This window comes from Lutra lutra, chromosome 12, assembly GCF_902655055.1.
Source record: "Lutra lutra chromosome 12, mLutLut1.2, whole genome shotgun sequence".
NCBI lineage: Eukaryota > Metazoa > Chordata > Mammalia > Carnivora > Mustelidae > Lutra > Lutra lutra.
The window spans coordinates 91,742,750-91,768,243 of NC_062289.1; the positions used below are offsets into that span (position 1 = coordinate 91,742,750).

Here is a 25,494-nt window from a genome sequence, read left to right on the forward strand (position 1 = left end):
AAGGAGGAAGCAGGCTCCCTGCTGAGCAGAGAGCCCGATGCAGGGCTCGATCCCAGGACCCTGAGATCATGACCTGAGCCGAAGGCAGAGGCTTAACCCACTGAGCCACCCAGGAGCCCCAAAGGTCATATATATTAATATGCTTTTGTCAAACATAGCATTAACCCTCAAAAATGTGAGTCACCCCCACAGTGGGTGTGGCACCTAGACATTCAAAGAGTGTCTTCCACTTAAGAGGATGCTCTGTGCAAAGGTGGGGTCAGGGGTGGAGGCAGGGAGCAGGGCCCTCAGAGATCTGTAAGAGATCGCAACACACCAGCCTTCACACCATGGGCTGGTTAGTAGTTCAGCCTGTACGGATTTGAGCGGTCTTCTTCAGTGTAGGGGCCTATAAGCAATTTAAAGAGAGATGTGGGCAGGACAAGTCCCCCCAAAGTGTCACTTCTCATCGTTTTGGGGGCTGCACTGTTCTGCATCCCAAAGGGAGCATTAACATTTTGTTTCTATTTTTTTTAAGTATGCTCCATGCCCAATGTGGGGTTTGAACTCATGACCCTGAGATGAAGAGTTGCATGCTCTACAGACCGAGGCCGCTAGGCGCGCCTACCACTGTTTTTCAATGGCTTACCGCTCCTGCCAAGTGAAATGATCCAGACTCCCACTCCCCAGCTATTCAAAGTGCGGCGCCCAGACCAGCGGCATCAGTACTTCCTGACAGCTGGTTAGAAATGCAGAGTCTCGGGTCCATCCCAAACCCACAGAATCAGAATCTGCCTTTTTACTAGACCCTCAGGAGACCTGGATGGACATCAAGGCTGAGATGCTCTGGGCTCACGTGACCAAGAGGGAAGAGGGGAGAACTGTTCAATGTCAGGGTCAGGAAGGTTGTAGGCTCTGGAGCCTGCTTCCTCTCCAGTCAGCATTTTTCTCCAGACACGTTTCTTCATCCTGAGCTCAAATCAAAATCACTGGCCCAGTCTCAGGGGCCATAGGAATGGTGATTGAGCTAGAATCTGCATAAAGAAATGAAGGGATGGGGGGAAATCACATCAAATCACACCAAATCCGTCACCTGCTGCTGCCATTTTCCCCCTCTGTCAGGGTCAGTCTGTTACTCAGCCATTTCTGGGGTCTTACTGTCCACACACGCTTCGGGAGTCTTCACTACACACCACTCTGAACGTGCGTCCTGCTTCCAGCTGTAGGGTCAAGCCCAGTGCCTCTGCTCCATCATCCACAAAATGCAGTGCTGAGCATCTGCTCAAAACTCATGTCCACCTAGAACGCCAGAATGTGATCTTATTTGGAAAGAGGGTCTTTGCAGATGTGACAAGCTAAGGATCTCAAGATGAAATCCTCCTGGGTTTAGCGTGGGCACTAAGCCCAGGGGCTGGTGTCTTGGGAGAGGAGGAGAGGACACAGAGAGACACGCACAGGGAGAAGGCCACCAGCCAAGGAAGACCCGGTAGCTCTGTAAGAGGCACAGAAGGATCCTCTTCTGGAACCTTCGATGGGAGCATGACCCTGCCAATACCTTGATTTCGGACTTCTAGCCTCCAGCTCCCAGGGTGACTGACCGTGTGGAAAAATCACTGAGCACAGCACCTTGCACATGCTTTGCACTCAGTAAATGTCAATGTCACTATTACTGTGATATTACCTGTTTCATGGTTCTCAGACTTCTCTCTCCCAGTAAATTTTAAGTCCTTCAAAGGTCAGGACCCGGTAATTCCTCCATAGGACCCAGTGCCATGCTGAGTACATAACTCTTACTCAAAAAGATTTGCTGGACTAGGTCCTGAGGAAGGAGGTCCCCAAGGGAGGCAAGGGTTCTGGGGTCAGACCAGCCTGGGCTAAGTGACGGCTTCAGTCACTTACAAGCTGGGTCACTCTTGGGTAAGGCAGTTCACACCGTGTCACATCTGCAACTTACAAACTGTCCTGTCTAACCCACAGGCTATTGTGAGGCCTACAAACAACATGTTGGATGATCTGGAAACAGGCAAAGAACTTCTGAGCCCGGAAACCCTAAAAGAGCAGGACTGACAGAGGGAACCCCATCAAAATCAGAAACTGTGAATCACCAGCAGGGATGAGGCACAAATGTAGTATAGGGGTCAATGGGGACAGAAAAATACCTATGACAGGCATGACAGTTCTATGAAATTAATTGACAGAGTTAATATAAAGTGTTCTTGGGGAATAACAGGAAAAGATGAACTCAATAGAAAAATGGACAAGATATGAACAGATAATTCATGCATAATATATAGAGACCCAAGAAGCATATAAAAATTGCCAACCCCACTAGGATCAAAGAAACCCAAATTAGAACAGTTATGCCATGTCCTAATGTACAAATAGGAAAAGTCTTAAAAAATTAATGATTTAATGGTAACACTCCATGTCAATGGAAATACCAGGAATGGTATTTTTTCAGACAGGAAATGCAGAGTCTCACAGTTTTTTCAGACAGGAGTCACTGCCATGGGTAGGGGTCTTGTGTGGTGATGGAAATGTTCTGGAAGTACACAGCAGTGACGGTAAGTACAACAATGTGAACGTCCTAAAAGCCACATTACACACTTTGAAATAGTGACGTTCATGTTATGTGAGTTATATCTCATCGAAAGTAAAATTGCAAATTACCAGTTGGGCTGCATTTGGCCCGTGGGCCATCATGTGCCAAGCCCCGTTGTAATGCAGAAAGTGAGTCTTGGTCCCTTCTGTTGCCCAAGGCCGGCCAGGCACTGGACACAGATGTGACCACTGGGACGTTTGCTGAATGAGTCAGTGGGGAAGAGACGACCATGTGAATGCCACTTGCCTGGGAAAACGAGCAAGTCCTGGAATACCAAGGCTCTCTTCTCAGCAGGCCAGCGCTCCATGGCCGCCTCTCTGAGGATTATCCTCTCTTCTCACCATGGCCAGCAAAGCCTAACACTAGAGAGTGTGGCAAGTGTAAGCAAGAGTCCTTGCTCACTGTTGTATTAGATCCCCGGGGCTGCTATCGCAAAACACCACAAACTGGGTAGCCTCAAGCAACGGAAATCCATTCTCTCACAGCTCAGAAACTCAGAAGTCTGAAATCAAGGTGTCAGCAGGCTTGACTCCTTTGGAGGCTCCCGAGGGAGACACCATGCCATGCCTCTGTCTTGGCTTCTGGGCGTCGCGAGGAATCATGGGCATTCTGGGCTTGGAGGTGCATCACTACAGTCCCTACCTCCCTTATCATGTGGCATTCTCCCCATGTGTCCGTGTCCAAATGGCCCTCTTCTTGTAAGGATACCAGTCATGGGAATAGAGCCCACCGTAACCCAGTATGACCTCATCTCAACTTCATCACATCTGCAAAGACTCTTATTTCAAATATGGCCACGCCACAGGTACCTAGGATTAGGACTTGAACAGATCTTTTTGGGGGAGACCCAATTCAACCCTCAACAGCCATCTAGCCTCATGGGTGCCTCATGCGTGACACCCCGGCTACCCTGGCTTTCTCTCAGCTCCTCAAATGCCAGGTACGTATCCACCTCAGGGCCTCAGCATTTGCTGTTTCCTCTGCCAGGAACACTCAGCCCACCTGGCCAGCTCCTTCTCATCCTTCAGGTCTTAGCTCAAAAATGCTACCGCCACAAGGAGACCTCCCTGTCCCCTAGGAAGAGTGGCCCTCTTCCTAGAAGAGACTCTTGAACACACCCTGTCTCATCCTCCTCACAAGTATTGTCATGACGTGAACCTACCTCACTCGTGTTTGGACTTTCTGTCCTCCCCTCGACCCCAACCCCACACATAAGAGCTTGAGCTCTATGAGAGAGGGATGGTCGTGGTTTCAAAAACATGTCCAGGAATCATGCGACCCTCTTCCCTTCAAAAAGTGGAGCCCAATTCCACCCACTCCCCTTGAAAGTGGAGCCGGACTGAGGGACTCATTTCTAATGAACACAAGAGGCAGTCGGATGCCATGTGACTTCTGAGGTCAGGTCGTTCAGAGAAAGGATAGCATCGGCCTGGCTTGCTCCCTCTTGCATCACTTGGTCTGGGGAAAGCCAGCACCACGTTGTAGGGACAGTCCAGGGGCCCTGTGGAGAGGCCCTCGTGGAGAGGAAGCAACCTGCCCGGCATATGGGTGAGCACCTTGGAAGTAGATCCTTCAGACAGTTTCAACACCCACCCCACAACTAGGGCTTGCAGCTGAGACCCAGGAATCACGGAGCCAAGACGAACCATCCCCACCGTGTCCTGTCTGAATTCCTGGCCCATAGAAATCCTAAGATAGATGAATGATGTGTTGTTTTAAGCCATTAAGTCTGGGGCATTTGTTACATAACAGGAGATGGCTAATAAAGGAACTATGCCCGTCCTGTTCCCTCCTCCATCTCCAATACCTAGAAATGGTACCTGGCACATAGCAGGTGCTTAATTAGCATCTGTCAAGTGGAAAACAGCTTGGATGAGAACCAAGAAGCTTGGTTCAGCATCTTTAAAGTTTGAAAGGAAGAAAACACAAAGCAAAAGAAAAGAAGAAACAATTCCGTTCACTGCGACATCTTGGGATTTCTTTCCCAGACCTTGCAAACGGTCCTCTCAGAATAAAGACGGGTGGACCCCAACCCCAACAAGCCAGACTCACTGATCTGTACCACGCAGCTGGCTCCCAACTCCGGCCCCACTATGTGGCTCCCAACGCACTTGAACTTCTTGCTGTCTGACAGCTGAGACTGGTTCAGCATCTCCACTCCCAGCTTTGACGTCCCCACGACCACACCTCCTGGTTCTTCGGTCCACAGGAAGTCCGGGTCTGGGTACCCCCCGTCCCAGCGACAGGTGAGCTGCAGCATGAGTGATTCCTGTGACATCTCTGCCTGGCACTGAGGGGCCGATGGAGGGCGGACTGCAAAACACCACAGGACATGGACTTAGTCGCAGACTCTGAGATCACCATCGGGCTGGCTCTCAGGATTACAGAACTAGGGTATTAGAGAAACATCATGCCCAGTTAGTGTACCTGGAAATAGCTCCTTAGCACAAAGTAGCGTGTGACAATAGTCCGATTTCCTCTGCTGAGTGTAAAATCCCCAAGGTTGTGGACCTCATTCATCTTTGCACTTCTCACTAGCCACAGTGGCCTTTAAATGTGGCTATTTAAATTTAAACTAATTATATTATATTACAAATTTAGTTCTTCCATCACACCACCCGCATTTCGAGGGCTCAGGAGCCCTATGTGGTGGGTGGCTATTGTACCGGATCACAGAGAACAGAACATTTCCATCATCATGAAAAGCTCTACTGGATAGTGCTGGTCTCTAGGGGGAGGTATATGTGGGATTCAAGTCCCCCTTAACATATACTTCCTTTTTATTATGGGCATGGCATGTATTACGAAAAACACATAAAAATTTAACAAGTTACAAACCTGGAAATCCAATGTAACCCATGTGTTCATAACTACATATGAAAATCCACACATATTATAGATGTATATTATGTGTATATATATATGTACATTATATTGTATAGATTATGTATATATATACTACATGTTATACACATATATGTATGCAATACATGTATATATTATACATATATATGTTACACATATATTATACATCTATACATATAAAAATGCACATTATACATACATTATATATGTATATATATTGTATATGTACAAATGTATATTATGGATATATATGTATATTGTATCATGTATTATAGGGGTGCCTGGGTAGTTCAACGGGTTAAAACCTCTCCCTTCGGCTCAGGTCATGATCTCAGGGTCCTGGGATCGAGCCCCGCATCGGGCTCTCTGCTCAGCAGGGAGCCTGCTTCCCCCTCTCTCTCTCTGCCTGCCTCTCTGCCTACCTGTGACCTCTGTCTGCCAAATAAACAAAATCTTTAAAAAAATCAGACGTATTGTGTATTATATATATATGTTTTATATATTTTATATAAATATAACACATTTATATTTCATATAAATATAACACAAATAGAAATAAGTTTGGCTCTTACATGGATGAGTAGATACATGTCATCTACAAGATAAATTATTGATAAGACACCAGAATGATGGTTAGAATATCCTTTTCTTCTATACACTCATCTGTTTCCTCTAACAAGCACCTATGACTTCATAAACAATGTCATTTATGACAGAGAACACAGAGACTCGTACAGGCTCTGAATAATGTATGAATTAAGAAAGGTGTTATTATCCTGTTCACTAATTTGTTGTTCTGAAGCTCCCTTTCATTAGCATGGATTATGAGCACACTCTGCATGTCTGCAGTGGTTTTCGTCCAAGGAATCTGCTGTGTTCTCACCCCAGAAGGTTCGGGAACTGCTGATTCCTAGCAATGCAAGAGGTCCCGAGTTCATAGATAGAATGAGGATAGCCGATCGGATAAACAAACTGGTCTTTCCCCACAGTGGGATATTAACTCGGTCACAGAAAGCAACGAAGGGCCAACACCTGCTACGAGATGGATGCACCCTGAAAACACGACACTGTGTGAAGGAAGCCGGTCCCACAAGCCACGTGTTTCAGAAGTCCACGACACACGCAGAACAGGCAAATGCAGACAGGACACAGGCTGGCGGCTGCCAGGGAGTGACGAAGAGACGAGGGAGTAACTGCTCAGTGGGCGTGGGATTTCCATTTGGAGTGATGGGAATGTTCTGGAACTAGACAGAGGTGGAGGTTGTACAACCCTGTGAATGTACTAAATCCCACTGAGTTGTATGTTTTTAAATGGTTGTTCTGTACTTTCACCTCAATATAAAAAAAAAAGCAAGCATGAGGCTTGGCATTAATTTCCTTCTGTGGCTCACAGGGACTCTCCCGGAACCCTACTTAGCAGCAAGCTTCTAGAAGCAACTCCCTCTCCGACACAGCCCTGGGTGTGTACATGTGTGTTGAAGGAGCCGCAGCAGCACGTTAGGGCCCGTACAACAAAGGCATGCCTTGTAGACAAAAGGAAGAGGCACAAACATACAGTTCATGAGGGTCAAGGTGAGGGCGTTGGGGAGGGGAAGGGGGAAGGGGAGCGCTTCTTACGCACAGTAGACCAGGAGCTCGGTGGTCACCTTTCGCTGTCTCCCACTGCGCATGTTCGTGGCCAAACAGGTGTAGTTTCCTTGGAGGTTTTGTGACATGAGCAGCAGAGTGAAGCAGTTGACAGTCAGGTTATTTCCAAAGGGCTCAGTTCTGGAATCTGGGGCCCGGAACTGCCATTCAACCATTGGTGGAGGCCAGGAGCTACTGCTGCAGCTGAAGGCCACCTGGGAGCCCTTGGCTGCATAGACGGTGCCGTTGGGGAGCTTGCCAGTGCTGGAGATATTGACCTCGACCTCATAGGGGCCCCCTGGGAATGACAGGGGGAATGGAGAAAGCATTAATTACTTAAGAGTTAACTGGAACTCCTTACCAGATCTAGCAGACACAGAAATGATCAGGAAGCAGCCAATGAGGATGACAACATCCATCAAGTACTAATTATGTGATAAATGCTATGCTAAGTGCCCTTCTGCATTAGAATCCTGAGATAAAGGTAGATTTTGGGGGGATGGGGGGCTCAATCCTTGAAGAGGAAACATGCAAATCGCTCCTTTTCAGACATGCTGGTGAGTGGATCGGCTACCTGCGCACAAACAGAGTTAACACAGCAGGCCCGCTTGCAAGGCTGGCCTTGGCTGGTGACGGCAACAAGGATTTCCGGAGGGTTCCGGCCATTCCCAGAACTGACGAGAGTGAGGCTTTCTGGCCAACCATTTGCACAAACCGTGTGGTTTAAGTTGAACACCTGCTTCCCCTCCCTCTGGGAGTCTGGAATTTTGGTACGTGCTCAGCAGAGGGTGCCTGTATGACTAGCTCCCAAGGAAAGTCCACGGTGCTCCGCGTCTAAGGGGCTTTCCTGGCAGACATTTCACATGTGCTGCCACAATTAGCTCCCAGAGGAATTAAGCGTGTCCCATGTGACGCCCCTGGGAAAGGACTCGTGGAGGCTTGTTCGTGGCTTTCCTCGGACTGAACCCCATGTGGCTTTTTCCTTTGCTGATTTTGCTTTGTAGCCTCTCGCTCTAATAAATTACATGCTGAGTCCTAGGACTTCTCCTAGAGAATCACTGAACCTGGGGGTGGGCCTGGGGAGTCCTAGTCCAATTTCACACCGAAAGACAAGAAACACTGGCTCCAGGCCCCACTCTGGACTCCACTCACTAGTTGTGTGACCTTAACCTCTCTGAGCCTCCATTTCCACATCTGTAAATTGGGGGCCGTGGGGCGCCCGGGTGGCTCAGTGGGTTAAGTCTCTGCCTTTGGCTCAGGTCATGATCTCGGGGTCCTGGGATCGAGCCCCACATCGGGCTCTCTGCTCAGCGGGGAACCTGCTTTCCCCTCTCTCTCTGCCTACTTGTGATCTCTACCTCTGTCAAATAAATAAATAAAATCTTTTAAAAATATACAAATAAGTAAAAAAATTGGGGGCCATGCTAGAACCCACTGCGGGGGGCTGCGGTGATACTTCAGTGAGTACTCAGAACACTCAGAATAATGCCGGTCACGTTGGAAGCACTTGGGAAGTGCTGGGTCTTATCTGGGTTCCCCTGACATTGCCGAACTTCTTCTCATTCCCAGGAATGCCCTCCCACAGCTGGTACCCAGTGCACCCAAGATGCCACATCTCTTTTGTTGAAAGAAATATAATTAACACCTATTTATTTATTTATTTTAAGATGTTATTTATCTGTTTGTCAGAAAGAGAGAGAGAGAGAGAAAACAAGCAGACAGAGTGGAAAGAGGAGGGAGAACCAGGCTCCCCGCTGAGCAAGGAGCCCGACATGGGACTTGATCTTAGGACCCTGGGATCATGACCTGAGCTGAAGGCAGACGCTTAACCAACTGAGCCACCCAGTTGTCCGTAGTTAAAACCTGTTTAGCCTAAAGCCACCGAGTGTGTTACCTCTCCCAGAGACTACCCCTTTTATTTGTTTTTAAGATTTTATTCATTTATTTGAGAGAGAGAGGGAGGGAGAGAGAGAATGAGCAGAGGAGAGAGGCAAGAAAGAGGGAGAAGCAGGCTCCCAGCAAAGCAAGGAGCCCGATGTGGGGCTCTATCCTAGGACCTCGGGATCATGACCTGAGCCAAAGGCAGAGGCTTAACCGACTGAGCCACCCAGGGACCTTGAGACTTCCTCTCTTAAAAAGAAGAATCCAGGAAGGGCAATGCTTAACCAAAGGAATACATCTATGACTGTAGAATATGAATAGAAACAGGCCAGTTGGAAAAATTATTCCAGGAAGGAAAAGGCTCTCCCAGAGCCCCTTAAAGTACAACATCTACTTCACCTATGTCTGGAGCCATTGTATAACTATGGGAATGGTGGGTTTCCCAGGACACTATTCTTGATCATAGGCTGCTCAGGTTGGGGCTGGCTCCCAATATTTGCACGGACCTGCTGGAATCGTGTCATTTCCCATAGAGGGTCTGTGGAAAAAATTATGCCATTAGTTTGGGAGGTACCATTTACTGTTGCTGGCTAGTTGGTTAGGTATGCAGACCAACAGGTAATAGGGCGTGCCCAGGTTGGCAGGCATCCAACGAAGCAGAGGGTATCTCTGGGCACTAACAGTCAAAGCCCGGGCGTTAGATTAGACAACCTGGGTCTTCTGAACTGTGGTCTGGAGGGCCGCAGGGGCCCAGCATGGACAGTGTGGACCCCCCAGAACCTGGCTGGGAGGGGCTTTTTGAGTAGCATAATTCTCAGCAAGAAACAGCTTTGGATACAGGGAATGGATAAGAAGGAACAGGTGGCAGGATTAGAAAAATAAATCAAACAAGAGAACCTTCCGAGCCTCCTGAATTAAGTGTTCAGAGGTTACAGCTCTCATAAACCCCTTGGGTTAAGTCTGCTTTCTTAATTAAAGCTGACGCCATCTTCCTGATTCCCTGGGGTTCCTCCCCTGCTCTGACTTTACTACATAGAAGGAGGTACCCATTTCCTTCCCTTCCACTGTTTTCTCCACCCATGTGATATTTATTCTTAAACAGAAACCCACCCGTGCGTTTTTTTTTTTTTTTTTTTTTTTTGTAGGGTGACAGTGGCAATCACTCCAAGAGGCAGAGAGATGGGAGAGGAGACAAAAATAAAAGAGGAAATAAATAAAAATAGAGAGCGGTTATAAAGGTTTGAGATCTAACTGACGCCTTGGTTACTGTACTTTGAGTTCTCAGCTTCTTCCTGGATGGATGCCTCAGCCTCGTGGTCATGAGCTTATACTCTGAATTCACAGACCTGGGTGTAAATCCAACTGAGGAACAACCTTGGACAAGTGCCCATTGCTCTCATTCCCTCGTCTTTCCTATGAAATGAAAAGAACAGATAGAGGGGCACCAGGGAGGCTCAAATGGTTAACTGTCTGCCTACAGCCCAGGTCATGATCTCGGGGTCCCGGGATTGATGCCCACACGGGGCTCCCTGCTCAGCGAGGAGTCTGCTTCTCGCTCTGCCTCGGCTCCCCCCTGTCCCTGCTCATGCTCACACATACTCTCTCTCGAATAAATAAAATCTTTTTTTAAAAATGTGGAAGTGTGTTTTCACTCTTGTTATATAAGTTTTTATATAACATCCTCGACTTGACCCGTCGGGCCATACCATCTAAAATATTTACCATCTGGCCCTCTACAGAAAAAGTTGGATTCCTGTTCTAGAACAATCTACCAGTGCCACTGCCTTCCTCTTCTCTGTGGACATTCCTCACATGGGAACAACTCACTTCTTTCCTTCCCCTCCATAAACGTAGTTTGGCCAGTCAAGGGTCTCACAGGGTTGACTTGTAACTCAGGTGGGAGAGTCTCATCTCCATGTCTTGGGTTCCCCGCCAACAGGAAGAGTTGTCATCAGGCATCTGCTTTCAGACTAGCATTTTGATTTGAAAATGACCTAAAAATGTACCAGGTAGTCTGTGCTAATGAGTGGGCATACCTATAGTTCTAGAGTGGGATAAGATCCTTGGGGATACTCACAGAGACTTTTTTTTTTTTAAGAAACTAGTTTATTATTTTTTTTTTTTTAAGATTTTAAAAATTATTTATTTGTCAGAGAGAGAGAGGGAGAGAGAGGGAGTGAGCACAGGCAGACAGAGTGGTAGGCAGAGACAGAGGGAGAAGCAGGCTCCCTGCTGAGCAAGGAGCCCAATGTGGGACTCGATCCCAGGATGCTGGGATCATGACCTGAGCCAAAGGCAGCTGCTCAACCAACTGAGCCACCCAGGCGTCCCTAGGTTTTTTTTGTTTTTTTTTTTTTTAAGATTTTATTTATTTATTTGACAGACAGAGATCACAAGTAGGCAGAGAGACAGGCAGAGAGAGGGGGGAAAGCAGGCTCCCTGGTGAGCAGAAAGCCCGATGCGGGGCTCGATCCCAGGACCCTAGGATCCTGACCTGAGCCGAAGACAGAGGCTTTAACCCACTGAGCCACCCAGACACCCCTCAAAGAGACTTTTTTGACATCACTTTTAGAGACTGAACATAGAAACACATGTAACAACCCCACTGCGTCCCGATTTCCCAGGTGACGGCTGTTCCTGTCCAAAGAGCTGGACCCCAGAGGTCTTCGGCTTCTTATAAGCACCCATCTCTGCTTCAGATGAGCTTGGCAAGACTCAAGGTATTCAATCTCTAGGCAAGGGTCCTCCATTTTCTGAAGGGAACCAAAAAAATCTTTCTTCAGTGCGGCCCGAACACTTTCCTGAGGACCTTATGTTCTGAGGGGGCACAGCGTCACCCTCGGCATTATAGGATGAGGGCAAAGAGATGAACCCAATTAGTCAGGGAACCTGGCACTTTCCCGAGGTCCCTTCCTGGCCTCTCCTGATGTGACGGCCACATCACTCGCTAGATGGGAGCACTCCCCAGCTGACTCCAAAGAGATTCTTGGAGGTCGATACCAACCAGCTTCCTCACAGTCCATGTGCCATCCAGCTCAAATGTCCCCTCAACACTTGAGTGGCCTGAGAAAAACTGACACGGCGAGAGCCTGGCACCACGTACCATGAAGTCTGACTGCAGGCTTCCATGGGATCATCTGATCACTCCGCTCACCAGTGCATGAGAGCTGATATCTTTAAAGAAGAACAAAGTCTAGTGGCACGTGTTCAGGTCTGTGCTACCTTGCCCATCCCTTCAGCCTTCCTGCAGGTAAACACAGCAATTCTAACCTCCTGCCCACCCAAATTTGGAGGCAGAAGAGGGTGCGTAAGTCCATGAAATAAAGTTGGCAGCCCCGAACTGCTCTAGACTAAAGGGTTCCTGTCTTCTCAGGAGCAGGGTCCCAATCCGGAGGACAAGATTCTTCAACTGCAACATTAAATTAACAAGTAATATAGTACAGTCTCGTGTCCTGAGACAAATAACAAAATCACATCGCAGTGCCCATCCCAGGCATATTAAATCATCCCAGTGCACAGAAAACCCAATTCCCTGGAAGGCAGAGACACCAAATGTCCCCCGATCAACAGCCAGTGATCTCAACGGTAGGGAGGAAGAAGCTACTGGCCCGTAGACAGCCAGCTTTGTGTCTCTCTGGCACTTCTGGCCACACATTCAAAGTTACTTACAGATAACAACTCGTCACATCTCAGAATTTTTTTTCCCTCCCTTCCAAGGCCATGTTCAAATGTTTCCAAACTTTTCTCCTTAAGAGACTCCGTTATCAACCATGTCAGTGAAAAGACGGGAAAAGCAAGATCAGGACACGCAGAATCCCTGACCCATAGAAGGTCCCCGTTCCAAAGGGTTGGGTGTTAATGGATTGCTGGGAACCTGAGATGCATTTTTCCCACAGGAAACCCATCACCTGTTCAACAAGGTGGTCAAGGGTAACATGAACCAAGTGCATACAAGTGAGAGGAGTTCAAGGGACTTTCTCAACGTCACCAGGACAACAGCACTTGGATTTGAATGCAGGCAGCTGGACCTCAGTGTATGCTCGCAGCCACCCAGCAGGACCATGGCCCTCCCCTCCCAGAAATGGATTAGGCTTAATCCATATTCCAAAATCTTCCATACAAAATGAGGGCCGAGTCCCATCTGAGATGTCAAGGCCTCCTCTTCAGCCACTGTCTAAGGAGGAGCCGCAAGGGGCTCCCTGATGCCTGGAGGGGTCTGTGTTTGCCAGGGTTTGTCCTAGAATGGGATTATTACCTGAGATTCTGGAGGGCTCTGGTATGTGGGAAATCACAGGACATCTGTGCTATGGACTGAATGCTTGTATCCCCTCCAAAATTCATGTTGAAACCTAATTCCCAATATGATGGTATTTGGAGTTGGGGCCTTTGGGAGGAGGTGATAAGGAGGTCATGAGAGTTGAGTCCTCATGAATGGGACTGGAGCCCTTCTAAGAAGAGACCCCTCCTTCCTCTCTCTCTCTCAACCTTCCATCAACTGAGAACACAATGAGAAGACCTATCTACAAAACAGGAAGTGAGCCTCACCAGACACTGGATCTCCGGGCACCTTGATCTCGGACTTCCCAGCTTCCAGAACTGCCAGAAGTGTTTGTTGTTGAAACCACCCAGCCTATGTTACTGTGGTTATGGCACCCCACACTAGGTCTGCATCCAGTTTTCACAAACAAGCCCACACCAGTCGGGGACACCGTATGTGTCCAAATGAAGACGTTCCGTAATACGAATCACATCACAGTAACTCAGGGAGCCCCAAGAGCCATTTAAATTTAGTGATTCTTTTAAGATTTAAGTTCATGTTCATTATAAAAAGGTCTTGCATTTATGTCCCTACAGGGCAATAAGGAAACTAATCCACCCTCCAATAAACTTAGCCAATGATTAATCAATGTCAGATAAAGTCACCATAAACTGGAAAGAGTGATGATTTAAAAAAAAATTAAAAAATAAAAAAGCAACAAGTTGTAATGCCATCTTACTCTGTGGTCAAAAGAGAAGGCCTTTATTGCAGAGACTGCCATGAGGAATTATTAATGACTGGCAGCAGGAGTGAGTGGCCCATGGGCTCACAGTAGGAACTGAACAGAGCTGGGCCAAGATGGGTGACATTTTTAATACACCCACATTCATTCTTGGCAATTCAGCCGTTCAACTGTGGCATCTCCAAACGCAAAACCACTGCAGTCCCAAATTCCATAAGCCTTCAGAGCTGGCAGGAACCTTAGAGACCATCCAAAAACCCAGACACGTCCCTGAAGCCTTGCTTTTCTTCATCCTCCACTTCCAATCCACCAGCATGTCTTACTGGTCTACCTCCAACATCATTTCTGAAGCTGTGCATTTCACCAAGGCCACTGCCACCACCCTGGTTCTGGCCACCAACCTCTAATGCCACCAGTCGGCTTCCCTATTTTTATCAGTCCTTCCTGAGATCACACACAAACAGCCTGCATGTGTAATTGAAATAATGCCACACCCATGCTTCAAGCTCCAGGAGTTTTCCTCTGGCACCCACCACAGCAACAATAAAAATCTCAATTCCTTGCCGGGTGTATTAGTTTCTTGAGGCTGCCTTTACAAAGTCCCACAAGTGTGGTGGCTTAAACAACAGACATGGGTTCTCTCACAATTTTGGAGGCCAGAAGTCTGAAATTCACGTGTCAGGAGGGCAGGGGAGAATCCTTCCTAGCTCTTTCCCTGGCTTCCGGTGGCGGCCATCAGTCCCTGGCATTTCTTGGCTTCCAACAGCATCTCTCCACTTTCTGCCTCTGTTGTTAGGCATAGTTTCCTGGGTGTCTCCATATTCACGTGCCTTTTCCTCTCCTTAGAAGGATGCCACTCAGGGGCGCCTGGATGGCTCAGGTCATGATCCCAGGGTCCCAGGATTGAGCCCCGCATCGGGCTCTCTGCTCAGCAGGGAGCCTGCTGTCCCCCACCCCGCCTGCCTCTCTGCCTACTTGTGATCTCTGTCAAATAAATAAATAAAATCTTTAAAAAAAAAAAAAAAAAGAAGAAGGATGCCAATCAGTTTGGATGAGGGCCCACCCCAATGACCTCATCTAAACTTGATTCCATCAGCAAAGACCCTATTTCTCAATAAGGTCCCATTCACAGATACCAAGAGTTGGAATTTCAATATTTTGGAGGGATATAATTCAACCCATAACACAAGTCCCCCCTTCACACACACAGGGCTCCCACCACACCAGTCCTCTCCCCATCTGTACATGCACCACACTCAACTCATCTGGCCCAGGAAATAGTTCTTCCTATAGTTACTCTTATCTCTGCACAACGGGCTCCTACTCATTGTTCAGCTGAAATGTCACTTCCTCCAAAAGGTTCTCTCTGATCCCCTTCATTTAAAGGGTTTCAGAGACAGCGCCTGGGTGGCTCAGTAGGTTAAGCCTCTGTCTTCGGCTCGGGTCATGATCTCAGGGTCCTGGGATTGAGTCCCGAATTGGATTCTCTGCTCGGCAGGGAGCCTGCTTCCTCCTCTCTCTCTCTCTGCCTGCCTCTCTGCCCACTTGTGATCTCTCTGTCAAATTAAAAAAAAAAAACAAAAAAAAAACTTTAAAAAATATTTTAAAAAATAAAGGGTTTCAGAGAATCACCCCACCTCAACCTCTGCTCTCATCACTCTGGTACTGCCTGACGCATTCATGTACTTGCTTACTGGTCTATCTTCCCTCACTAGGATGTGAGCTCCATGCAGGCAGGGGCCCTGTCTGTCCTGTTCACTCCTGTGGCCCAGTGCCTTGACCAGTGCCCGGCACCAGGCTTTCAATGGATATACACTGAATAAAGAAATAAGTAAATTATCTTACAGATGAGGAAACTAGGGAGCGGTAGGCATCACGCGTCTATTTCTACTAAATGACACATTCTGAATCTAGAACATGGATATCCGTCTAAACCAGTATGCAGCACCACCTTCTTTGCAAAGGGCCATCGAGTAAATATTTTAGGCTTTGCAGGTCACCCACCCCGCATCACTGCCACTCAACTCTGCCATGACAGCACCAAAGGCAGTCAGAGCGTGGCTGTGTCCCAACAAAGCCTTCTTTATGGGCACTGGAATTTCATATCATTTTTACATGTCACAATTATCATTCGTCTTTGGGGTTTTTTCCAAGCCTTTCAAAATGTAAAAAATATTCATAGCCCGCAGGTCAGATAAGACCCACAGATATGGCTCGAGTTTGCCAACCCCTATTCTAAATTCATGCACGTATATCCACAGATAAGATACTGTTTGAGGAAAGTGCAGCATGTTATACAATAGTAGCTCATGCCAAGCCCTACAGTGAGCACCGTAGCATAAGAGCACTAGACCTACCAAGGTCCATGATGTATTATCCTCAATTAACAAATAAGGACAAGTAACGCTCTGGAATCTTAAGCTCCTAACTCAAGGTAACACAACCCCAGGACTGGAATTCGGGCGGTCTGACTCCATCATGTTATATGCTCTGACTACGGTGCATAATAAAATCGTATTCACAGCAAGGACGGCACTAACCAGCTGAAAGTAATCGCTAACTAATGTGCCAGGAGCCATTAACAGCAGTTTATTGACATAAACCAGAATCCAGTCTTCATAGCAATCCTAGGACACGAGAATTCTTTTCACCCCCATTTCACAGATGAGAACATCCAGGTACGAGAGGTGACTGGGCTTGCAGGTAGCAGAGCCCAGGACGAAACCCGGGCATGCCTCCAAAGCCTTCCTCCCGCCTAAGGCTCTGTGCGCCTGGCCAGCCGGCCCCAGGCCCCTGCCACCACACTTACCGGCCATCTGCAGCCACACTCGGAACCACCGAGTCTCGTTCAGGACCTCCTGGCAGGTGTAGTTGCCCTCATCCTGCAGCCTCAACGCCCTGATGTGCAGCGAACTGGCATCTGCCAGAGAGAAGCGTGGCTCAGCCGGCGGGAAGCTGGAATTGGAGGACAGGAGGAAGACAGGCTCCGAGTCATTCCGATACCAGGTTACCGGGCCCCTTGGTCCCGAGACGTTGCCACAGTGCAGAGTAATGTTCTCGTGAACCTCTCCAATGACCAGAGCCTCCAACCCTGCACGAGGAAGGTCAGGCTGTTACTACATCTCTTCATCTCTGAACACCCTCCCCTGTGCACCATCCCTCTGCATTAGGATTTAAAAAAAAAAAAAAAAAAAAATCAGGTGTGTGTGTTGTTGTTGTTTTTTTAAGTTTTTTTTTGTCTTTTAATTCGTTTGACAGACAAATATCACAAGCAGGCAGAGGCGGGAGGGGAAGCAGACTCCCCACCCAGCAGAGAGCCCGATGCGTGGCTGGATCCCAAGACCCTGGGATCATGACCTGAGCAGAAGGCAGAGGCTTTAACCCACTGAGCCACCCAGGCGCCCCCAGGGTGTGTTTTTAAGCACTCTGTGGAGATTACTGCCAGGGCTGATGATGAACCTGCCATGAATGGCAACCACAGAGATAGCCCCAAATCTACCACCCCCCACACCCCATCCGTGCCCTGCACCGCAGGACTGCTATGCGCTCGCACCCCGAAACCCCGCTGGATCACGTGGTTTGCTCTGGCCAATGAGGTGTTAGCAGATGCGATGCTCACAGAGGCCTAAGCACTACGTTTAACTGGTCTTGCTCACGCCTCCTGCCATCACCTGAAGCAGGACATGCCCGTGGTAGGACCCAGGAGGAGGATGAGAGCGACATGTGCAGACCCCAGGTGTCTCAATCATCTGAGCTGAGGCCCGTCCAGATCAGCCCCCAGCCACCCAGTGGATGCCCAGACACGTGAGTGAGCCCAGGCAAGATCCGCACAGCCGACTAACCCCAGCCCTCGAGCTGTAATGAGCACTTACGGTCATCTTGTGATTGTCATGCAGTACTAATGTGGCAGTAAATAACCCATACAGAACCCAAGTGGTTTTATTTGCCTGGAAATCCAGAAGGGGAATGCAGGGAAGAGGGCCTGGGCTTTGTTCCCACCTTCCTACTGCTGGCTCTCGCCATCGCTGGTGCAAACGATCCTGGTAGTCAAAGCTCTCTTGCCGCTCCAACTTTGGCCATGCCCTGTGTTAGGCACTGGGGAGCCAGTAATGGGCAACACAGAGACAGACCTCCAGGATCTCACAGTCTACTAGCAGGGGAAACAGACAATAAACTGGCAGTTATCATCCAGGGTGATCAATACCATGACACGACCTCAGAGAAGGGGATCCTAAGCCCAGCTGGGGTGACTGCCAGGGAAGGCTTCCTCCAGCAGGCCACACTGAGATCGCCTGGACAGGTAGGAATTAGCCAGGTAGACAGGAAGATGGGGTTCCCAGGCAGAGGGAACAGCGTGTTCAAAAGCCCAGATTAGCAGCAGCAGCATCACATTGGAAAGTGCCAATTATCAGGTCCCACCCCAGAATATTGAAATCAGATAAATCCCCTATCTAGGGGTGGAGGTGAAAGGTAGCACTGCATTTTAACAAGCCCTCCAGGAGATCCTTTTTTTTTTTTTTAAGATTATTTATTTATTTATTTATTTATTTTGAGAGATCACAAGTAGGCAGAGAGGCAGGCAGAGGGAGAGAGGGGGAAGCAGGCTCCCCGCTGAGCAGAGAGCCTAATGTGGGGCTCGATCCTAGGACCCTGGGATCATGACCTGGATCGAAGGCAGATCTCCAGGTGATTCTGATGCTCACTCATGACTAACAGGTATGAAGGGTGACGGATCTGGCACAGACTGTCACCAGGTAACAAGAAGCAAATTTGCTTCTCAGCCCAGTTGCTGAGAGGTGTCAAGACATAACAGCCCCCCTCCACAATCAATGTCCAAATACAAAGAGGCCGCAGGCCAGGACTGATGGGCAGAACCTGTTAGGAGTCTTCTACCCATGTTGTTGCACTCAGTAGATGGGAAAGGTGTGACGCCAAGAAGGAACGTGGGCTAGATCCATGTTCTACTGTGAGAAGGTAGCAGAGTGGGACCAGAAGCTAGACTTCTTGCTGTCCTCTAAAATGTTCTCTTTCCACCACATCAGAAGTTTTCAAAGCATGTGAATACACTGGGGTTTGTGAAAGGTGGTATTTCATTAAAAAATAAATTGCCGTTGACAACTGGGCATCCGCGTACAAAAGAATGAGATTAAACCCCTTACCTCATATCATATATAAAATTAACTCAAAATTGGGGCATCTGGGTGACTCAGTGGGTTAAAATCTCTGCCTTCGGCTCAGGTCATGGTCCCAGGGTCCTGGGATCGAGTCCCGCATCGGGGTCTCTGCTCAGCATGGAGCCTGCTTCCTCCTCTCTCTCTGCCTGCCTCTCTGCCTACTTGTGATCTCTCTCTGTCAAATAAATAAATAAAATCTTTAAAAAAAATTAACTCAAAATGGACCATAGCTCTAAATGTAAGAGCTAAAACTATAAAATGCTTAGAAAAGAAAAAAGTTATAAATCTTTGTCACTTTGGGTTAAGCAATGGTTTCTCAGGACACTAAAATCACAAGTAACGAAAGAAAAATGACTAAATTGGATTTTGTCAAAATAGAAATTTTTGTGCATCCAAGAATACCATCCAGAGAGTGACTACAGACTGTGATAAAAATGTTTGCAAATCACCTGATGACAGGTTTGTATCCAGAACATATGAAGAACTCTCACAACTCAAAAATAAAAAGATAAATAATACCATTTTAAAAATGGGCAAAGGGGGTGCCTGGGTGGCTCAGTGGGTTAAGCCTCTGAGTTCGGCTCAGGTCATGACCTCAGGGTCCTGGGATCGAGCCCCGAATCAGGCTCTCTGCTCACTGGGGAGCCTGCTTCCCCCCCGCCTCTGCCTGCCTCTCTGCCTACCTGTGATCTTTCTCTCCCTGTGTCAAATAAATACATAAAATCTTTTAAAAAATAAAAAATAATAAAAAATAAAAAATGGGCAAAGGATCTGAATGGATATTTCTCCAAAAAGATATACGGAAGGCCAATAAGCGCATGAGAAGATGCTCACCATTAGTCACTAAGGCAATGAAAAGAAAACCACAATAAGACACGTACCACTTCATACTCACTGGAATGGCTAAAATCAAAGACCACAGCAAATGAATACTGGCGAAAATGCAAAGAAACTGGAATCCTTACGCATCGTTGGTAGGATTTTTTCATTGGGCTGCTCCTTTGGAAAACGGCGTGGCATTTCCTCATAAGGTTAAAGTCACAACATGACTCAGCAATTCCACCCCAAGGTGTAGATCCAGGAGAAATGAAAACCTAGGTCTTCACAGACTTTACATGTGCATTCACAGCAGCATTATTCATCACTGCCAAAAGATGGTGCCTGGGTGGCTTAGTGGGTTAAAGCCTCTGCCTTCGGCTCAGGTTATGGTCCCAGGGTCCTGGGATCGAGCCCCACGTCGGGCTCTCTTCTAGGCAGGGAGCCTGCTTCCCCCTCTCTCTGCCTGCCTCTCTGCCTACTTGTGATCTCTGTCTGTTAAATAAATGTTTTTTTTTAAATGATGGAAACAACCCACATGCCCACCAGCTGATGAATGGACAAATAAAATGTGGTATATCCATCCAGGGAAATATTATTTGGCCATAAAAAGGAATGGAGTGCAAACCGCAGCATGCATGAATCCTGCCAACATTACAGTAAGTGAAAGAAGGCAGTTCTAAAAGACTCCATACTGTGTGATTCCATTTATATGAAATGTCCAAAATAGGCAAATCTATGGAGATCGAAAGTAGATTAGCAGTTGTCTAGGGTTGGGGCAAGTGGGTTGTCGGGGGTTGGGGGGGGAAGTAGTGAGGAGTGACTGCTAATAGTGAAGGATACTGCAATACTGCTTTCTTTCTTTCTTTCTTTTTTTCTTTCTTTCTTTCTTTTTTGGAGTGATGAAAACATTCTGGACTCAATTAGTGGTGACAGTTGCACAATCTTGTGAACATACTAAAAACCACTGAATTATATACTTTAAAAGGGTGAATAAATGATATCTCAATAAAGCAGTTAAGAAAATAAATAAACTGCCACCTGCCTCTGAAAAGCCTTCCCTATTATAAACAGTAACAATGATATGCTTTTGGTCTTTTGTCTACTTAGAAGGGGCTCCTTCTAACCCCGGAACCTGGAGCAACAGGACGTTCCAACTATCGCCTCATTTTGGGTGCCACACCACTCCCAAATGCCAGGACAACATGAGAAACAAACAAAAAAAGTAACCAAAGGGGCACCTGGGTGACTCAGTGGGTTAAGCTGCTGCCTTCGGCTCAGGTCGTGATCTCAGGGTCATGGGATCGAGCCCCTCATCGGGCTCTCTGTCAGTGGGGAGCCTGCTTCCCCCTCTCTCTCTGCCTGCCTCTCTACCTACTTGTGATCTCTCTCTCTCTCTCTGTCAAATAAATTAAAAAAAAAAAGAAAGAAAGAAAATTTATTAAAAAAAAAAAAAAAAGAAACCAAAAAAACAAAAAAACCACCCCAAAACCAAAAAACTCTAAGCCACTCACTGGAAGGCAGACAATGTCATGTAATGCTAGAGATTCCAAAACAGCAGGAAAGGCTTCTGAACAATGACTTTGAAAAGCAGGTGAGAATTCTTTTTAAACCATTAGGCCTGAGAATCCAAGTTCTCAGAGGCAATGCGCACGGAGGAGAGAAGATGAACTGTAGAATTACGGACCTGCCCCTTCCCGGCTCCCTGGCAGGTGAATAAAGAAAAAGCCTGGAAAAGCCCTGGCAAAAGTCTCGTTCTGGAACTTGAGCGAACATTGTCTTCTCCTCCAAGGAGCAGAAAGACGCAATCATAAAAGAAGCCATTTCAAGGCATTTCACTTTGCTTTGCTCACTCCATTCTTTTTAACCGCTGAAGCTGAAGGTGACCTTGAAGGTCATTTTGTCCTGACATGTGGCAAGTCCTGAGGGCTGGGTTCAAGATGAGGCAGGCTGAGCCCCAGCTGATTGGAAAAGAATTTGGTCATCTGTTAGTGACCTCTGTCGAACAGGGACACCCAGGGGCAGTCCTCGAGGGTGCACTGGTTCCATGCTTGATCGTTCCATACTCCCTTTCACAGATGAGAAAACTGAGGTTCAGAAAGCTTAAGTGAGGGTGCCTGGGTGGCTCAGTGGGTTAAGCCGCTGCCTTTGGCTCAGGTCATGATCTTGGGGTCCTGGGATCGAGTCCCGCATCGGCCTCTCTGCTCAGCAGGGAGCTTGCTTCCCTCTCTCTCTCTCTGCCTGCCTCTCTGCCTACTTGTGATCTCTCTCTCTGTCAAATAAATAAATAAAATCTTTAAAAAAAGAAAGAAGGAAAGAAAGAAAGAAAGCTTAAGTGATTTCCCTAAGGGCCCACAAAAGTCACTAGGAGAGCTGGGACTGTCACGGAGGTCTTCAGTCCTTTGAGTCATAGGGATTTATCCTGGTCTCCCAATCAGACAGGATGAGACAACAAGACATCCTAATAGTTTGTGTTACCAGAAGTTGTCCACATGGTATCCAAAGGGTCCCTGAAGGCCTCCCTTCCCCCACCTTAAATTCAGAATATGGACCTAAGGAGGGAACGATATAAGCAACCATTTCCCAATGCTACTCTCCTACTATCACTCACAGAGTTGGGATTGTACCCCAACACTTATTTTTTTTCCTGCCAACTTTTCCCCAAGAAGGACCCAAGATTTACAAGCTGAGGGAACAGTGCAGGCGTGAACATTGTCGGAGTGAAGTAACAATTTTTTTCCCTAAGATAACTCCCAATTTGAAAACAAACAGCAAAAACACACCCAGCTAGGGAAGCCCCCTGGCACTATCCAGGAAGGTGAACTTGGCCTGAGAGCAAAATGACCGCACATGGCAGTGAAGGAAGCGTCCCTGTGTGGTGAGCTGCAGCCAGGCTAAAAGCTGATTCATTCCAGAATGATGACTGTCACCCAGGGTTCTGATGTCCCAAGGCCCCTGATGTTCACGGCGCAGTAAACACAGCAGACAGCCGGTGAGAAGGGAACAATCGTCTTTAACTTCCGGGGAGAGCCAGCTGGAGACTATCCTCTCCTCCTCCCCATAGCACAGTGACCACTAAGTGAAACACCAGCAGGGACCCGCAGGTAAGGTCCATAGAAGAGGGTCAGGACTAAGTACTACAACAGGAGAGGTGGAACAAATCTGGGGTCACAAGCCCTAGAGAGCAGGTGTAACCACTGCTCAGTTCCAGGTGGGAAAGCCGGGGCTGCCCAATCACCACATTTTTTCCAGATAAACTGGAAACCTAGATTATGGGAAATTTTACTGTTTTTAAATGATTGCCGAAAACAAAACAAAATCTTACAACAGCCTAATGGTTAGAACTTTTGGCACTTGCTGCTAGGAAGCCGGGGGCGGGGGGCAATTCCTGTTACAGGAATCAGTCAGCAGTGTGTGCAGGCATGGGCTACACAGAAAATAACACCCCAGGGCGCCTGGGTGGCTCAGTGGTTTAAGCCTCTGCCTTCAGTTCGGGTCATGATCTCAGGGTCCTGGAATCAAGTCCCGCATTGGGCTCTCTGCTCAGCGGTAAACCTGCTTCCTCCTCTCTCTCCGCCTGCCTCTCTGCCTGCTTGTGATCTCTCTCTCTCTCTCAAATAGATAAATAAAATCTTATAAAAGAAAGAAAGAAAGAAAGAAAGAAAGAAAGAAAGAAAGAAAGAGAGAGAAAGAAAGAAAGAAAGAAAGAAAGAAAGAAAGAAAAAGAAAATAACACCCCAAGTATTCTGACAAGGTACACCACCTCCTGGCCCCATCTCCTTTCCCTCTACCTGAGTCCTTGCTCTCACTACTTGTCACGCTGCCCTGCACACAAAATATACACTTTCGCTGGTGCATTAAATTCAAAAATGCTTTTTCAATATTTCTGTATCCTATATATTTTTGTAAACAACCTGTAAACTTAGTGTTACAAGGGAGAGCACAGATGAAGCATTTAAGGCCTTCTGTCAATCATGTCAAGTGGAAGAGGTCATGTCAAGTGGAAAGGCGAGTTTTCTGAAAGTCTGAAATTACTTCAAAATAAAAAGGATTTGTTTTGTGTTTCTTTAAGGCGAAGGACGGAAGGCATGGTTTTTGAATGTGCTAATCCGCACAGGTTGGCTTGCAAGGGTGTGTAGGGAAATCCACAGGTTACAAGTGTAAAGCGAATTCAACCTTGGGCAGAGGAAGGAGAGAATAAAGGAGCCTGGAGTTTGAGCCCCAGCGCAGCAGGTAAAACCAGAAAACAAATTTACATCCGACGCTTAAAAAAAAAAAAAAAAATACACACACACACACACCAGCCCACAACAAAATGCCACTTTCCCCCCTACACGTGCCTCTCCAATTTTCCCATCTTCAAAATTTCCATCTTCGAATTCCCCAATTCTCCCATCACCTCTCTGCAGGCCCTCTGCAACCTCGCTGGCTGCCCACTCCAAGAGACTGGGGATATCTTGCCCTCCATCAGGCGCCCGGGAAAATTCCTTCCTGCAAAAGGAGCCGAGCAGCGAGCAGGAAACTCAAGACCCTCCCGGGGCGGCTCCGGGGCCGCGGCCACAACTGGCTCCCGCGTTGTCGGAGGGAATTGGGTCCCTGGCTCTCCTCTTTGCCTGGCAAAACTCAACTTTTCTCTCCGGATCGCGGCCCCTTACCTGCGGCGACCCAGCGGGCCAGCAGCACCCCGAGGCAGACAAGGACCTGCGGCTGGGACGGCCGGACGCCTGCGGCCATCTCGCCCCAGATTCGGGCAGGGACTCCTCAGGAATCGCAGGCTCCGGCTGGGTGGGTGTGCGTCCCCACCCCCAGGGCCCCGGCCCCTGGGGTACTGAGTGCTCCTCCCAGGTCCTCGGAACGACAGAGGAGCCCCACTCTCCGCAGTCCCCGGGAAGGATGCTTGAGCTGAGCCCGATGTCCGGCGGTGGGAATAGCCTGGGGCTGCCGGCGCGGTGCTGTCTCGGGAGCGCCCGGCCCGGGGTAGGAGGGCGCACCCCGCCCTCTGCGCCCGCCACCCACTCCCGCTCGCGGAAAACAACAGGAGCGGGACTCCCTCCCGCCTCCCATCCAGGCGGGAGCCCAACTTCCTCTACCTTGGCGGGGGAGGAGGGCTTTATGCAAAGGGCGCGCGCCCGGGCGCGCAGAGCCGACTCCGGCCCGGCCGGGGGTGGAGCGCGGAGGCCGGTCCCTCCCCAAGCCCACTCCGCCCGGGACGGCCGCCTGGAGTCGCGGGGACAGCTGGGCCGGGCGGAGCTCTGCAGCTGCCGCAGGACGGCACCCCCGCTCCGGCTCGCCGGCTGCTTCCCCCTCCCGGGCGCTCCGGCTGCAGCACCCGGAGGAGCGTGGCCAGCCGGAGGGGCGGGCTGCCAAGCTGCAGAATTCAGGGTCCCCTCGGCGTCCCAGCTTAGCTCTTCTGGGGTTCTCGTGTGCTGTCCCGTGCTCAGGGCGGCTGCCAGGGCCGCCATGGCTGTCTTCTACCCTTTGCCCAACGAAGAAGACAAGTCTAGGCAGGAGAAAGATGATCCCTTAGACCTCCAGCCAAAAGCGCCACGAG

At 48.4% G+C, this 25,494-nt stretch overlaps 1 protein-coding gene across 2 annotated transcripts in view; it reads right to left on the bottom strand.

The window, feature by feature from the left end:
- Nucleotides 1-25,027, bottom strand: part of VSIG10 (V-set and immunoglobulin domain containing 10) — a 35,100-nt gene extending 10,073 nt beyond the window's left edge. For both annotated transcript variants that reach the window (XM_047698606.1, XM_047698605.1), the window contains exons 1-4: nucleotides 24,599-25,027; nucleotides 16,763-17,044; nucleotides 7,068-7,370; nucleotides 4,634-4,894 (exon numbers count right to left, since the gene is read on the bottom strand). In XM_047698606.1, the coding sequence (XP_047554562.1) occupies nucleotides 4,634-4,894; nucleotides 7,068-7,370; nucleotides 16,763-17,044; nucleotides 24,599-24,677 (925 nt within the window). In that variant the 5' untranslated portion in view covers nucleotides 24,678-25,027. The remainder of the gene's footprint in view (nucleotides 1-4,633; nucleotides 4,895-7,067; nucleotides 7,371-16,762; nucleotides 17,045-24,598) is intronic.
- Nucleotides 25,028-25,494: the final 467 nt, after the last annotated feature.